This window comes from Chaetodon auriga, chromosome 1, assembly GCF_051107435.1.
Source record: "Chaetodon auriga isolate fChaAug3 chromosome 1, fChaAug3.hap1, whole genome shotgun sequence".
Taxonomy (NCBI): domain Eukaryota; kingdom Metazoa; phylum Chordata; class Actinopteri; order Chaetodontiformes; family Chaetodontidae; genus Chaetodon; species Chaetodon auriga.
The window spans coordinates 32,620,528-32,635,000 of NC_135074.1; the positions used below are offsets into that span (position 1 = coordinate 32,620,528).

At 43.9% G+C, this 14,473-nt stretch overlaps 2 protein-coding genes and 1 long non-coding RNA gene across 3 annotated transcripts in view; all 3 read left to right on the plus strand.

Annotated features, from left to right (window-relative positions):
• Positions 1-2,694: 2,694 nt before the first annotated feature.
• On the plus strand, positions 2,695-6,753 carry il17a/f2 (interleukin 17a/f2). Its single transcript, XM_076739237.1, has 3 exons — positions 2,695-2,727; positions 5,991-6,157; positions 6,519-6,753. The coding sequence occupies exons 1-3, from the start codon at positions 2,695-2,697 to the stop codon at positions 6,751-6,753; spliced, it is 435 nt and encodes a 144-aa protein (XP_076595352.1).
• An 834-nt stretch (positions 6,754-7,587) lies between these two features.
• Positions 7,588-12,216, plus strand: LOC143325696 (membrane progestin receptor beta-like). The gene is made up of 5 exons (XM_076738959.1): positions 7,588-8,366; positions 8,493-8,581; positions 9,479-9,635; positions 9,715-9,930; positions 10,379-12,216. Exons 1-5 carry the CDS (start codon positions 8,097-8,099, stop codon positions 10,688-10,690), a joined length of 1,044 nt encoding a protein of 347 aa, XP_076595074.1. The 5' UTR covers positions 7,588-8,096; the 3' UTR covers positions 10,691-12,216.
• Positions 12,217-13,320: 1,104 nt separating this feature from the next.
• The window catches only part of LOC143323675 (uncharacterized), a 3,005-nt gene continuing 1,852 nt past the window's right edge, over positions 13,321-14,473 (plus strand). The window contains exon 1 of the long non-coding RNA XR_013077411.1: positions 13,321-13,400. This is a non-coding gene — a long non-coding RNA (uncharacterized LOC143323675). The remainder of the gene's footprint in view (positions 13,401-14,473) is intronic.

Sequence of the window (14,473 nt, forward strand, 5' to 3'; positions counted from 1 at the left end):
CATCCCATCAGTCACTGGGTGGCACAGTGGCACGGTGGTAACACTGTTGCCTCACAGCTAGAAGGTCCCGGGTTCGATTCTCGTGGGCGTGTCCTCCACCATGCCTTCGGTGCCTGCTGCTCGAGGAAAGGGTCCTTTCTGTGTGGAGGCGGCGTCCATCATGAGTCCTGTGGAGTTTGCATGTTCTACCCGTGTTCGCCTGGGGTATAAAAATACGCCCACTAAAAACATGCAAGAAGATCACCACGTGACAAGTGGGTCCCCGGGCGCCGGTCAGAGCTCACCACTCGTGGTCTGCCGCAGAGGAAGGACGACCAGGATGGGTTAAAGGCGGAGGACAAATTTCACCAGTGCATGGTGTGTGTGTGCATGTGGATGTCTGACACATAAAGGGGATTGTCCCTCTGATTCTTCTTCTTCTTGTCCCTCTGATGCTGATGCTCTGCTGATGAAGACACACAGCAGGTCCTGAGGCTGAGAAACACTCGAGTGCATGTTGATTACAAGAAAAAACATTTTGATGAAATATTAAATATAAGTGGGAAAAAGAAAATCAAAGAATCTAAGTTTGAGAACCTGAAGCTGAATGGAATTACTCAGATTCATTAATCAAAACTTCAGCATCTGAAAACACTATTTATACAGTTTAAATTTGAATCATCAAAATAAAATCTGGTGCTGTGAATATCTAAAAAAGTGAAATATCTTTGTAGTCAGTCTTGTATATTTTATTGTTTTTATTGTTTGTGTCTGATGAGCTGTAATAGATTCTTGCTGAGTGCTTTGAGAAAAATATGATGACTGAAATAAAAAGGTTAATGTGAATTTTCGGTGGTACTTCTTAGGAACATTTTGTCTGTTCAGAAACCATGAAGCAGAGATGCGTGAGCTGCCAGTAAAACCGGGCAGGAGGAAGCTTTGCTGTTCACACGCAGGGAAACCGAAGCGTCTTCACAGCAGAGGAAGCAACAGATGCATTGTATAGATAAGATCATCAAGTGAAGACAATGCAAAGAGCACTGAGACACAAATGAAACGACAAAATAAGAGCGTTTCTTTAATACAACTACAAAGAGCACTGCAGCAAAAATTGTGCCCTGAATGAGATTTGGGCAGATGGGGGCATTTTATGCATTTATTGACAGGAAATAAGGGGGAAACCAGTGGGACCCCCGGTTTAGGTACGATAAAGCATCTATAGGTAAGTTTACCTGCTTATCTGCTTCATCAGGACTGTGTGGGTTTAGGATGATTAGATTTGATTGACAGGAACTGAACAAACCACGGACTATCAGCAGATTCTGGATGTGGTGAGCATCGACTTTATTAGCAAAATGAATCAGCAGATTCTGGCTGGAGCTCTGAAGCAGATGATATCACTTCAACCACAAATACAAATAAAGCATGAATACAGAGATCTGTTGTGTCCAATAACAAAAATCTGAATCGTAGCAGAAAAGTTTGTGTACTCCACCACACTGTGACATCATGAATGTGTTTGTGCTGTACCTCAGTGTTCGATTCTTTTCATCCAGGCCTCCTCAGTCACATCATCAGTGAGACAAGCACGCAAATAAACTTTTACGCAGATGATACACAATTATATTTATTGAAGGAAATGACTGCATGTGTTGTATTTTGTTTTCATCTAATCAAACTGAAGTCTGGCATACAGGAGTCTGACAGCTGAGATTAATGACAAACTTGAAAAATCTTGATTCACCTTAAATTTGAGAGAAAGCTATAATTATTTTGGGTTATTCTTGCTATTCTAACAGTCTCATTTATTCCTGTTAAAAATTAGATTGGCCAAAAAAAATGGACCTTTTCTGTCTACCGCGTTTATCCAGGCCTACATTTCATCCCATCTCAATCACTGTAACTCTATTTTAAACACCCAATTAAAAAGCACCAAATCATCTTTAATTGGTCCAAAATGCAGCTTTTAACTGAAACCATGAGGAGAAAACACATTACAATTTAAGCATCCTTTCACCAGCTTCCAACTGCTTCACGAATACACTTCGAAGCTCTTTAAAACGGCTGCTTCAAGCGATGTCTGTACATACTGAGCCCACGTGAACGCAGATATCCACTGAGGTCAGCAGGAAAAGATCTTCTGACTGTGTGTTTGCTGTAATAAACTATGGAACAAACTGCTAAGCATCATTTTAAACTGGCTACTTCATTGATTTGTGTATTTTTTAATCTCCTGGATTATACTATCTATCTATTTATAAAAAACATGACGTACTATAATGTTGTATATAATATGTTTAATATCTGTTGCATTATCTTGACACTCCACAGTGTCCGTTTTATTATCCATGCCAGCTGTGAGGCTTTACTGTCGGTATTGTTAATGAGTCTGTCCTCCACTTCAGTCCAGACAGTAAAATCTCACATGAAAAGTCTCATGCATCATTTAGGACACGTTTTTCAAAAAAGTGAGTGAATGATAAGAAATGCCCTGAATCATGTCTGATGTTTAACTATCTGTCTGTCAGAGATGTTATCAAAGAAGAAAACTTCGCACTTTCATCATGCAGATGGACTGCAGAGATAACAGGAATCTCCGCTCTCATATCACTGTGTCAGATCTGCTGTTATCAGATCTGAGAGTCGCAGATGATCATAAAAACACCTGAACTCTGAGCAGCTCGCACAGAAGCTGGATGGGACCACGGAGACAAGATGGAGCTGAGACACAGCGTCTGCACGCTGCTGGTGAGCATCGACTTTATTAACAACATGAACTGCAGACACACAGTGAATTATTCTAATCTGCCGTCAATAGCTGCTGAATATCAGCTGATATCAGCTGGTAAGGAAGACAAAAATACAATATGAGATAACCTGATACAAAATGATACGAGACACAAATCAACGTTGCAGCTTTACAAGGTCGCGTTGTTTGATTTGAAACGCACATCTGTTCATACACAAGACCACTAGAACACTTGTCAGCCCTTTAGACATTTCTATATTTCTTTATTCAAGTCTGAAAACTAGATAAAGAGGACCCAGAGACAAATAACAAGACAAAAAAAGTTAAACAAATTTAAATGTATCTGTTGAAAAAGTATGTCAATTAATTATTATTATTATTATTGTTATTATTATTATTTATTGAATTAAATGGGTAATTAGAATCACAGTGTTTCGAGCAATGGGATGACAAACCTGTTTGTTGACAGTTGGGCTTTAATCAGTTCACTGTCAGACACAAATGGAGGGATGGCGAACCGGCGAGGAAGAAGCTACGTTAGGAACCTGTGAGAAGGACATGAAAGCGTACAGATGAGAGGGAATGGAGGAGCTTGGTGCATCAGGAGAAGTCCCCCAGAAGCAGCATAACTATGATCCAAGCCAAGCCTGAGCGAACCCTAACTGTAAGCTTTATCAAAAAGGAAAGTTTCCTAGCTAAGATGAAATGTTCCAATAACATTCCCGCATTCTTTACATGAAGTAAAGTTTTTCACGTGTAATTATATAACGTTCACGTGAGGCTCCCTGCTGGTCACTTATTTGCTGCTAGTTTTTCACTTATTCAAAGGTGATGTCATACAGTGTCATGTTTTTTTATGATATATATAAAAACATATGCAAACATATTTTAACAACCTAGTAATACCTGCCAACAAAACATGGTTTAGTGTGTGTTTTACAAGTCTGGACCTCCTCATGTACAGTTACGGTATTCTATGGATGTTTTACTTAACATCTGTATTTCAAGAGGAAACTCATTAGTGAGACTTTACAGGCACAACATTCACTTCTAAGAAAAGGTCTTCTCTTTGCAATTTTTTAGACTATTTGCACAGTAAGTCAAACAACAGAAAAGTTTCATTAAATATTTTAACTTTGCCCCAATTATGAATCAGCTAGAATTTAGATATAGGCTGCCTTTCAAATGATGTTTGAATCAGCATTGATTCAGTGTCCGTTTTGGTTGGAAATCCAACATTTATTCAACATGAATCATAACCAGAGTAGGCTGTTGAAAAGGTGAAGCTAAACTATTCAACTGTTCGATAACATCAATCATGATGAAAGATGTGGGATATTTTAAGGTTTAAATGAAGCTTCTGGCTGAAGGTCTAAACGAGCAGATAATGATGAAGATGCAGTGGAAGCTGGGAGGTGGGATCTAAATTGCACAGCTGGCTGAACTTTGTATGAAGACGTAGCTGATGGCTTATGAAGAGCTGGGAAAGTGGGAGAAGTATAAACGAGCAGATAGGCTTGAAAATTTGGGGCTGTACCTGAATAAGAAGCTACAGCCAGCAGCCAGTTAGCTTAGCATAGCATAAATATTGGAAAGAAAAGAAAACGCTAGCACGTCTGTGTGATGACATGCATGGACTCTAGTTAACTGCATTTCCTGTTTTATTTTGTAGTAATTCTCCTTTATGCATTCCCGTACATTTTACTTCCTGTCATTGTTCATTTTCCCGCCAGTTTTATCATCACCTGTCCTGGATTATCCAATCAGTCCTCCCAGTACTTGTAGTCCTCGCTGTCTCCAGCTGTTTGCAGGTTGTCAGCCGTCAGCCTTTTTGATCCCGTTCTTGTTTCATTATGTTTTATCTCTGCTGCTGTTTGAATCGACTGGCTCTGTTTTGCCTCGACTTAATTAAACTGTTGAAATGTTTGGACTTTTTGGATTTTCGTGTGATATTTGAGTCTGTTTGGGTTCTAGTGGTCCCACAGAGAAACACTGGTTTGTGTGGTAGAGACAGAGTGGAGGAAGCAGCAGAGTTTTGTAATGTGGGTGATTCAGATACTCGACGTTAGCGTTCAGAGGATGAAGGCAGAGAAAACCTAGAGAGCAAAATTTGATTCCCAAAACATTCTGAAACATCATTTTTTGGTTGTGGGAACATTTATTGAACGTTCTTACACACAACATTCCCTAAATGTTAAAACAGTCTCTAATGTAGAACCAACGTTACGTTCCCGGCATGTTCTGGGAAGGTTAGTTGAATGTTTCCCCTTAACGTTCAGGATGTTAAGGAGAGTTTTTTCGACAAACATGAGGCCACAGGAAGTTTGTAGCATAAATGTTATTCAGCTAACCTTCCAAGAACATTCTGAGACTGTAGAGAAGGTGGACGGAGACTGGGAGATGGTTCCACAGGAGAGGAGCCTGAGAGCTGAAGGTCCAACACTGCATGAGGTTACAAAGAAACGTCTGCTGGCCTAAACCTAAAAACTTGTTTTCTTAACTGAACCCAACCAAAGTGTGACTGTTTCATGTGAACCATGAGTTTAGAATTCTCAGACAGCTTTATTTTGAAACTCAAACCAGACGTTGCAAAAATATTGCTAACTTGACCACGGAGCCCTGCACTGACGGGAACCCCCGTGGCTTAAAAAGCAACGCCGTGACGTCCTGATCGAGCGTGACAGCGTGCTGTAATTTGATTGGTGCAACATCCGTGTTTGTGTTCACCAAAAGAGTTTATGACTTTTTATTTATTACATTTCTAACTTGCAGCCGTCAGTGGAGTGCGGTCAAGTTTCTGTGTGTGTGTGCTAACGTTAGCTAGTGCACACAAATGTGTTAAAAGGTGCTCTACAGTAACTTCAGTGGAGCTGAATGGCTTTACCACTATTAGATTATCACTGATGGGTTAGCATGCAAGCAGCCGTGAGTTCAAGCTGATCTTACTCCTTTAAATATGGTGTCAGGTGGCTTCATTTACTGTGTTTTAAAGGATCATTTAGGGTTTGAAAATCTGCTCTGTAAAGTAAAGTTATCAGATAAATGTAGTGTAGTAAAAAGTCGAACATTTCCCTCTGAGACGTAGTAGAGTTCAAGTATAAAGTAGCATAAATGAAAATGGTCGAGTAAGAAGCAGCTGTTGTGTAACCTGAAACAGACGTGATGATCGGAGCTAAACTTCACGACGGATTCCTCTAATGAGCCTTTACTGAAGAGAAGAAATGTAAATGTCAGCTTACAGTGAAACCCCTCCTCCCTGCAGGCATGCTGCAGTGTATTGTGGGTCGTCTCATCCTCCTCCAGGGTTAAAGCTCCTCCTCCTCCTCCTCCTCCTCCTGGTTGTGACTCCATGTTGGCGTTCTCCTCAGAGGTCTCCTCCTCATCTGAAGAGAACATCCACAGCGGGTCTCTGTCTCAATGGAACTGGAGGTCAGTCTGACATCACAGAGTCAGGAAAGACATGAATGAATGAGTGTGAGCGGGTTAATGAGTGAATGAATGAGTTCTAAGGAACACCTGCTCCTGATGATGATTTAAAGTGGAACTGAAAGCGTCAAACAGGAAGTGACATCTGTCCTTTGATGGAGGGACTCTGCTGTTCTAAATATCAGTGGATCCTGGTTTAATGAGGGACTCGTTCCTTCATCACTTCATCGTCCTGGTCCCGCTGCCTCTGTGATGATTAAAGACGTGTCGAAGGTTCCTGTGTGGGACCTGCTTTTTGGGACTCTGTACATGTGGTTTCTGTTGTGTTTGTAACCTGATGACTCCGTCGCTGCTCTTTGTTCAGGTCGACCACGGTGAGGAACCGGATCCCGTCCACCATCTGGGAGGCCGAGTGCAGCAGCAGCTTCTGTTCCAGTCCCAGCCCCGGACAGACGGACAGACACAGCCTGAACTCAGTCCCTGTCTACCAGAACGTCCTGGTCCTGACCCGGCAGGACGGGAGACGCTGCTACAACGCATCGTACCAGTCTGTGGCTGTCGGCTGTACCTGCGTCTGGGCCAAAACCAACCAAAACTGAACCATCTCAGCCTGAACCCGAACCTGAGCATGAACCTGAACCAGCTGGACCAACAGCTGGAATTGAAAACCAAAGGGACTAAATAAAAAAAAAAAAAAAAAAATCTGAAATTTAATGTCGGTTGATTCTGTGAGTCCATGTTTGCCATGTTGTTGTGTTGGATTGAGCCATAAAAACATCATCAGTTCCAATAAAACACCTCAAAGTGTGATTAAAGCGTTTGGACTGGTCGTGAACTTTGACCTTTAGAGATCTGCTGTCAGACGAACAACAAGGATAAAGTCATGCTGGTCCCTCTCTTATGTACGGTGGCCTTTTAGGACATTCCTAATCAAGTATTGGATTCAGCTGTACTTGAATAAACAGTTATTTTAATTTATAACAACATCACAAGAACATGGAAATAATGGAAAAGAAAGATAATGGAAATCAACAAAGTTTAGTATTTTTTGCTTAAGGAGTAAAATGGCCTTACATTGGTTTAAGTAGAATAAGTGAGCAGAGAGCAGCAGCATGTAAACTGCAGTCAGGTGTGTATTTGTGTGTGTCAGCAGTGTGTTGAGTCTCATGACGTCTGAAATCCTCATTCAGACTGAAATTAGCTCGAATTAGCTGAAAACAAGAACACATTGTGGAGATTAGACGTGTGTGTGTGTGTGAGTGTGTGTGTGTGTGTGAGTGTGTGTGTGTGTGTGTGTGTGTGAGTGAGTGAGTGAGTGAGTGTGTGTCACCATCCATGTGACAGCGGCTGGTCTGCAGGACTGAACAGTGAACAGGTCAGAGCAGCAGAACCGGCAGAACAGAAAATGCCTTCTGCAGTGTAGCGACGGCTCTCGTCCACAGAGAAGAACTCAGGTAGGCACCATGACACTGACCGTCAACTCAAACTCTTCAGTTTAATGTTTGTCTGTCTTTGTTCCACCGTCTTATCAGCTTCTTTTGCTTAATCAAACCATCAGAATAAGATGTAAAGAGTTACCTGGCAGGAGGCTGAAGAGCAGCGTCTCCTGGATGAGGGAACCAGACTCAAAGTTTATGTTCTGACCGTCACTTTCAGTTATTGTCACTGTTTTTCTGTCAGTCTGGCAAATGGCTCAAAATACTACAATACCCATGAGCCTCAGCTGCTGTTTCTATGGACAAGTAGCCAATCAGAGGAGTGAATCAGAGCTGCAGTAAATCCAGGAAGCTTTGTTGCTGCCAACTCACCTGTCTAAACCTCCAACTCAGCTGTCTAACCACCAACACACCTGTTCACCTGCCAACACACCTGATCATAGGAGTTCTTTTTAACGTTTCAGCTTCCTACAAAACAACAAGCTGAACTCTGTATCTCTCCCATCATGCCTCGGGTTTCGTTCGCCCCTCCCTCGCTGTGCCTCACCTTCCTCCCCTTGCTGCATCGCCTCCTGCCCTCCCTTCCCCCCACCGTCCGAGACGTGGACGTCCCCCCTCTGTTTCGGGAGCGGTTCATCCTGGCTGGGTACCGTCCTGTGGGCCTGTCATGGCGCTGTTACGTCCTCAGCCTCTTCCAGATCCACAACGAGACTCTGAACGTGTGGAGCCACCTGCTGGCCGCCGTGTGCGTGGTGATGAGGCTCATGGCATTCACCGTCCTGCAGGGAGGGGTACTGAACTGTTCGAGTCTGTCTGAGCTCCTGGTGTTCAAAAGCTTGGTGTTTGACCTCCTGCTGTCTGACCTTTGACCTCTGCAGGGGATCCTGGGTTTTCGGCTGCAGGGTCCTGAAGGTCAGGGGTTTTCTGTAGACGCCTCCTCGCTGCCTCTGGTCCTCTACGTTTTCTCTGCCATCACTTACCTGAGCTGCAGGTGAGCCGTCAAAAAACCTTTACATGTTCATATTTTCCTATTTTACATTTTTTTTTTGAAATGCCACCATGTTGGTCCAGACTGTCGTGAAACGTGGTTCAGACGTTCTCGTTCCTCTCAGAACTGTAATAACGCTGCTGATCCTCAGACTTTTGCTCTGGCGCCATCTTCAGGTCAACATTTTTATGTAATTCATGATCAAATGCTAACACGCTAAACTAGCATTGTAGCTGTGAGCATGTTAGCATTCTGATGTTAGCATTTAGCTCAAAGCTTGCTGTGTCTGAGCACAGCCTCACAGAGCTGCTGGTGCATCGTGTTTAAAGTTCCAACGTAACTTGGTCGTTGTTCTTTCTGTCTCTTCATTGGTGGAACATTGAATAACTGATCCTGTTCTGGTGACATTACGTCTTTAAAGATTTCAGGCCACTTGCAGGCAGCAGAAGAAGCTTGAAAACAGCACGGACATAATTATCAAGTTGCTATCGAACACCTGTCTACATCCACATCCACCAGAGCAGCGTGTCGTGTTTGTTCCACCTGATGACTTTCAGTCCAGTCTTCTCTCTCTGTTAGCTCTGTTTTTGGTCTCCTCCAGCTCCGGGGGGAAATTTCTGCTCTTTAGCCGCTAAATGCTTCACCACGTTCACCAGCTCGTCTCTGACTGTGTCAGTCTGCTGTTTGCTGCTCAGCAGGAAGTGATCAGCAGGTTTATCAAACACTGAGACTCAACCAGACGGGAAACGTGTCGGAAAATCTAACCTAGGAGCTAACAGGTTAAAAAGCTCCGCAGAGATGGTGAAAGTTCTCACAGCCCGTTCACGTTGCAGAGGAACTGGATGTCTTGTTGATATGAAAGTCTTGATAAACGCGGCTTTAACGCCCCCCTTGTTGCAGTGCTGCGGCTCACCTGCTGCAGTCGCACTCGGAGCAGGCGCATTACTCGCTGTTCTTCCTGGACTACGTGGGCGTGGCCGTCTACCAGTACGGCTGCGCTCTGGCTCTGTGCCTGTACAGCTCCAGCACCGCCTGGACGCAAAGCATGCTGGGACAGGTGTGTTAATGGTCTGTTGATTCACACTCAGCCAATGGCACGATGGGTTCAGACATACTGACGATGTCATTTCCTGCAGGTCTTCCTCCCGGCCGCCGCCCTCCTCGCCTGGCTCTCCTGCACCGCCTGCTGTTATGCGAAGCTTCGTTTCCGGCGGCCGTACCCGCTCCACAGGAAGCTCTGCCAGGTGCTGCCGATGGGCGTGGCCTACCTGCTGGACATCAGCCCCGTCGCCCACCGTCTGTCCACCTGCAGCTGGACGAGCAACTCTGCGCTGCCGCTGCACTTCCTGCAGGTGGTGCTTCTCTCTCAATTTACTGACATTTCATCCTTATTTCCAAATATCAATGAATCAGTATGTTCACACACACACGGTGAGGCCCAGGAATCTGATTATTTACATTAATGAAGAGCGTGTAGGTCAAATTTGAAGTGAATAAGTTTGAATATAAAGAAATAAACGTAAATATTGTTTAATTCAAACGTAAGATGTTGGCTCCTCAGATCGCACTGAACTCTGCTTCTGTTAGTTACCTGCATACATGAACAAGAAGTCAGTGAGAGAGATCTTGCTGGTCTTCCTCTGATGATACATCCTGTTCGTCTCCCACAGAAAGCAGGTTTCCTGTTAACATGAAGACATCAGCTTCCTGCTGACGGCCGACTGTTCCTTCAGTCCATCCAAACATAATGAAAGAAGTGTTCTCCTGGTCGTTCACTACCCTCTCTCACTCCTCCACTAGGTGGTGCTGTTTCTGCTGTCAGCCTTCTTCTTCTCTTGTCCCGTACCTGAGCGCTTCTCCCCCGGCAGCTTTGACATCGTCGGCCACGGCCACCAGCTCTTCCACATCCTGCTGTCCCTCTGCACGTTGGCCCAGCAGGAGGCGCTGTTCCGGGACTTCCTGTGGCGGCGGCCAGCGTTGGTCAGGGAGTTCGGTGAGCAGCGCCTCCTGCTGGCCTGCGCCTCCTTCCCCTGCTTGACACTTTGCTGTGCGATAACGGCATTCGCTATGAGGAGGAAGGCTCAAGCTCAGCTGATGAAAGAGCAGAGATAGAAGAAGAAGAAGAAGAAGAAGAAGAAGAAGAAGAAGAAGAAGAGTTTCTTTGCCTTGTGGAGACATTTCTGCAGACAAACAGAGCTTTTTGAGAATGACTGTGTTTGTGTGAGCACAGTTTCATTGTGTTCAGCCATCAGCTCCTCAGGGCGGACGATCATCACGTCTCAGCACTGATCATCCTGATTTTCTGGTTTCTGCTTTTTTACATGTTGCCAACTCATAACACACGGATACAGGCAGACGGTGTCAAAACTCAGACTGAATTAAGAGAAATCGACTGTTAATGTTAACATGGACCTGAAGTTTCATACAAACATAATATGACAGCTAAAGGACATTTCTTCCACTTTTGAAAAGAGACTAAAACAGTTTTTGGACATATTTGTGGACAGAGACCTGAAGGCTCAGGCCGCTGGGGAGGAAGCTGTGGACAGACAATACACAGAGACAGGAGACGAGTCGTCAGCCTCCGTGGTCTCTGCTAGCAGCTGGAGCGAGTCCTTCTGAATGTCCAAGAAGTGCTGATACGAGACGTTTCCCATCATGCTTTTAAGTTTTTACTCCACCCAGAAGATGAAGCTAGTTAGCTTAGCTTGTAAGAGCACTGATTCACACGAAAAGCTCATCTGCAGCTCTCACTCAGTCTTACAGAAAGGAGGTTAGCTCGTGTTAGCGCTCTCTTCTTCATGGGTCCGGTGGTGGTGACGATAAACACAGAGCTGAAGTGAATCTTGTTGTTTCTGGGAACAAGATTTGCTTTTCCGTTGTGACTTGTTTTTGGTTTCTGTGGATTCTCCAGTGACACAGTTGTTATTGTAATTTTAACTGTGAGTTTTAAAGGCTGTGAACACCAACGAGATCTCCCAACATCTGCACACAGAGCTGTTTGATTGTTTACATTACATTAAATTCACACTAAGTTTAACTTCTCAAACCGTCCTTCAGCTGCACAAGAGAAGTCGTTATCTCTCTCTCACAGCTCTCCACAGGCCTCGCTCGACCAGTCAAGCAGTAAGTGTCAGTTGCAGTGTTTGGGTGGAGCTGCTGATAATGTTCACCGTCAGTTTGATTTGGGTTTAATAAGCTTATCTGTCGAGCTGCCATGTAGACCATGAACACTCCCTCTGGAAGCTCTGCAGTGTGGTTGTACTGTCACACCAAATTGTCCATTTTGACAGAACAAAACAGGACGCAGGCAGAAGAACGCCTGCACAGCATGGTGTCCAGTACAGAGCTGCAGGATTCACCACAGCCACAAAAGGAAGAGTTGGACAGAACAAGCGACATCCTGCAGATTTAACTCTGCTTGTCCTGAGGGTGGCACCACAGGAAAGGTCACATGTCTGAGCTGGAACGTGTTCGGGACATTTTATCGATCAATCATTGGGTATTCATGTAGGACCTTTCATAAGATTTAGTGCAGCTCAAAGTCCTTTTTCAAATGACTAAGCAGCAAATAAAAGAGAAACAGTCGACACAGTGAAGCAACAGGAGATTCATGTGCACTGTGTGATGTAAATACAAGACTGAATATGGTAAAATAAAAGATATATGTGTCGATCAACAAATAACGAACAATCAAACACAATTAAAGGACACAGTTTAGCGTAGCTTAGCACAAAGACTGGAAGCACAGGGAACCGCTAGCATCAAAAGAAAAAACTTTCCAACAACTCATTCACACATTATAATTCCTGAGCTAACAAACTAGTTAGCGATCCTCTCTGTGATCAGCTGGGTTTTTAACTAATTGAGCCAAGATGTGGATGTGACAGCTTTTTCTCAAAGTTTATGACTTCAACAATGTTTTAGCTTTTCCTGCATTCAGTTATTTCACTAAAAACTCCAACAAGCTAACCTGCTAGCAAGCAAAACATCTGGCTAGCAAGTAATCTTTACTGAGCGACATCTCTTTTGAGGGAGCTAAGATAGCATTTAGCCTTTTGTGCTAAACTGAAAGATGCCTTGGATCGTTCCTGGATTTTTGTTCTTTTAGGTAATGAAATATATGTATTTTATGTCTTTACGGAGCATCTTTGTGGCTCATCTGTATTTAGTTTGTTTTAGTGAGAAAAAGCTATCCCATCAGCTGCTATGCTCTGTTAGCTCCAATCAACAAACGCAGCCGACTACAGGATGAATTAGCTTGTCAGCTAAAAATATACAACATGTAAATCTCTCTCCACTTCAAAGGTTTAAGGTTCATTTTTCTCTTTAATGGAGTAAGGCTAGCAGTATCCCCCCGCTTCCATTCTTTGTGCTAAGCTAGGCTAAACATCCATCGTCTCTCTGCAGGCTACTGGATGCACAGAGATGAAACTGAGTGTGTGTGTGTGTGTGTGTGTGTGTGTGTGTGTGTGTGTGTGCGTGCATGTGCCTGTGTGCCTGTGTGTGTGTGTGTGTGTGTGTGTGTGCGTGCATGTGCCTGTGTGCCTGTGTGTGTGTGTGTGTGTGTGTGTGTGTGTGCGTGCATGTGCCTGTGTGCCTGTGTGTGTGGGTGTGTGTGTGTGTGCGTGCATGTGCCTGTGTGCCTGTGTGTGTGTGTGTGTGTGTGTGTGTGTGTGTGTGTGTGTGTGTGTGTCTTTAAGCAGCTCAAACAGCAGAGCGTCTCAGTGTTTGTTCACTCTGTCAATGAGTAAACCTGCAGCAGGAACAGCTCCTCACACACCTGAACCTGCCGTCCCAGCAGTCTGCACCTTGGACACAGGTAGGAGTGAACAGAGTCGTCTCCACGCTGACCTGTTCAGAACTGGTTCACCTGTAGTTCATGACAGTGGATATTTTGTTCCGTTTGATCTAAACTGAAGAGTTTGACAGTCAGAGGTTCAGTATCGCTCTCTTAACCTTCAGCTGTTCGCAGCTATTTAAACATGTAAATGTTAAAATATTAACAACAGAGTAAAAAAACTAGCTGAGAGTTTTTCCAGGAGTCCTTGTAAACAGTCTACAGCACAGACACATTTGTAAAGGGGAAGTATTAAACAGTAGTATAACAACATTATGAGAAACTTGTAGGAATATCAGATGTATGATTTCTATCTGTGTTTATATTTGAAGATATTCTGACATTTATCAGGACATGTGACGGTTCCTGTGTGATGGCAGACTGTCAGCGTGACACACTGTCTCATTTTCATTTCACGTGATAGAAACGCAGGCTCATCCAGCATATATTGATAATATCGGTAGCTTATCAAGCCGTGTTGATACGCGCTCCTGTGAATGTTTGTGAAAGCTTTGTTGTTCTCTGAAGAGTCCCTGAAGTTCGTGATTGAACAGTGAACTTTGAGGACCGAGTTTCTCCTGAGCGTCAGAGGAACACAGGACATCTCAGCGTCTTCAGTCCAAACTTTGTCCCACTCAGCTGGACTGAGACGTCTGAGCCTTCAGGCTTCTCGTAACGTGCTGAACTTTAAACTCTCTGAAGTTCACATTGGAGCTCGGACAGTATCAAGGTCCACCTTCGAGCTTTTCCTGAGCTTACAGTCGTATCTCATGGTCTTCATCAGCTGATGGAGCTGCTCAGTTTGTCTCAAGTGTTTATTACTAAATATTTAGAAGCATTTTCACATGAAAATCTGCATTTTTAATGATGATAACATCATTAAAGTTGGTATTTCTGTATATTGATTGTTTGTTGTGTGACTTGTTGTTTGGAAGCTCTCTGCGGGTCGTTTTGCTTTCTTCACTCATTAATGAATGAGTGAAGCTGCTGCTGTGGGTGTCCTGCTCTGCTGTCTGTCCTCGGTGTCACGTGTGGCTTCATGTCTTCTTCTGTCC

Bases quoted from the DNA above. Each gene is read 5' to 3' on its own strand.
- LOC143325696 (XM_076738959.1), top strand. From the start codon at position 8,097: ATGCCTCGGGTTTCGTTCGCCCCTCCCTCGCTGTGCCTCACCTTCCTC. The intron at 8,367-8,492 runs GTCCTGCAGGGA...TTTCGGCTGCAG, and splicing joins TGAGGCTCATGGCATTCACC to GGTCCTGAAGGTCAGGGGTT. The intron at 9,636-9,714 runs GTGTGTTAATGG...CATTTCCTGCAG, and splicing joins CGCAAAGCATGCTGGGACAG to GTCTTCCTCCCGGCCGCCGC.
- il17a/f2 (XM_076739237.1), top strand. From the start codon at position 2,695: ATGGAGCTGAGACACAGCGTCTGCACGCTGCTG. The intron at 2,728-5,990 runs GTGAGCATCGAC...TCCTCCCTGCAG, and splicing joins ACAGCGTCTGCACGCTGCTG to GCATGCTGCAGTGTATTGTG. The intron at 6,158-6,518 runs GTCAGTCTGACA...CTCTTTGTTCAG, and splicing joins CTGTCTCAATGGAACTGGAG to GTCGACCACGGTGAGGAACC.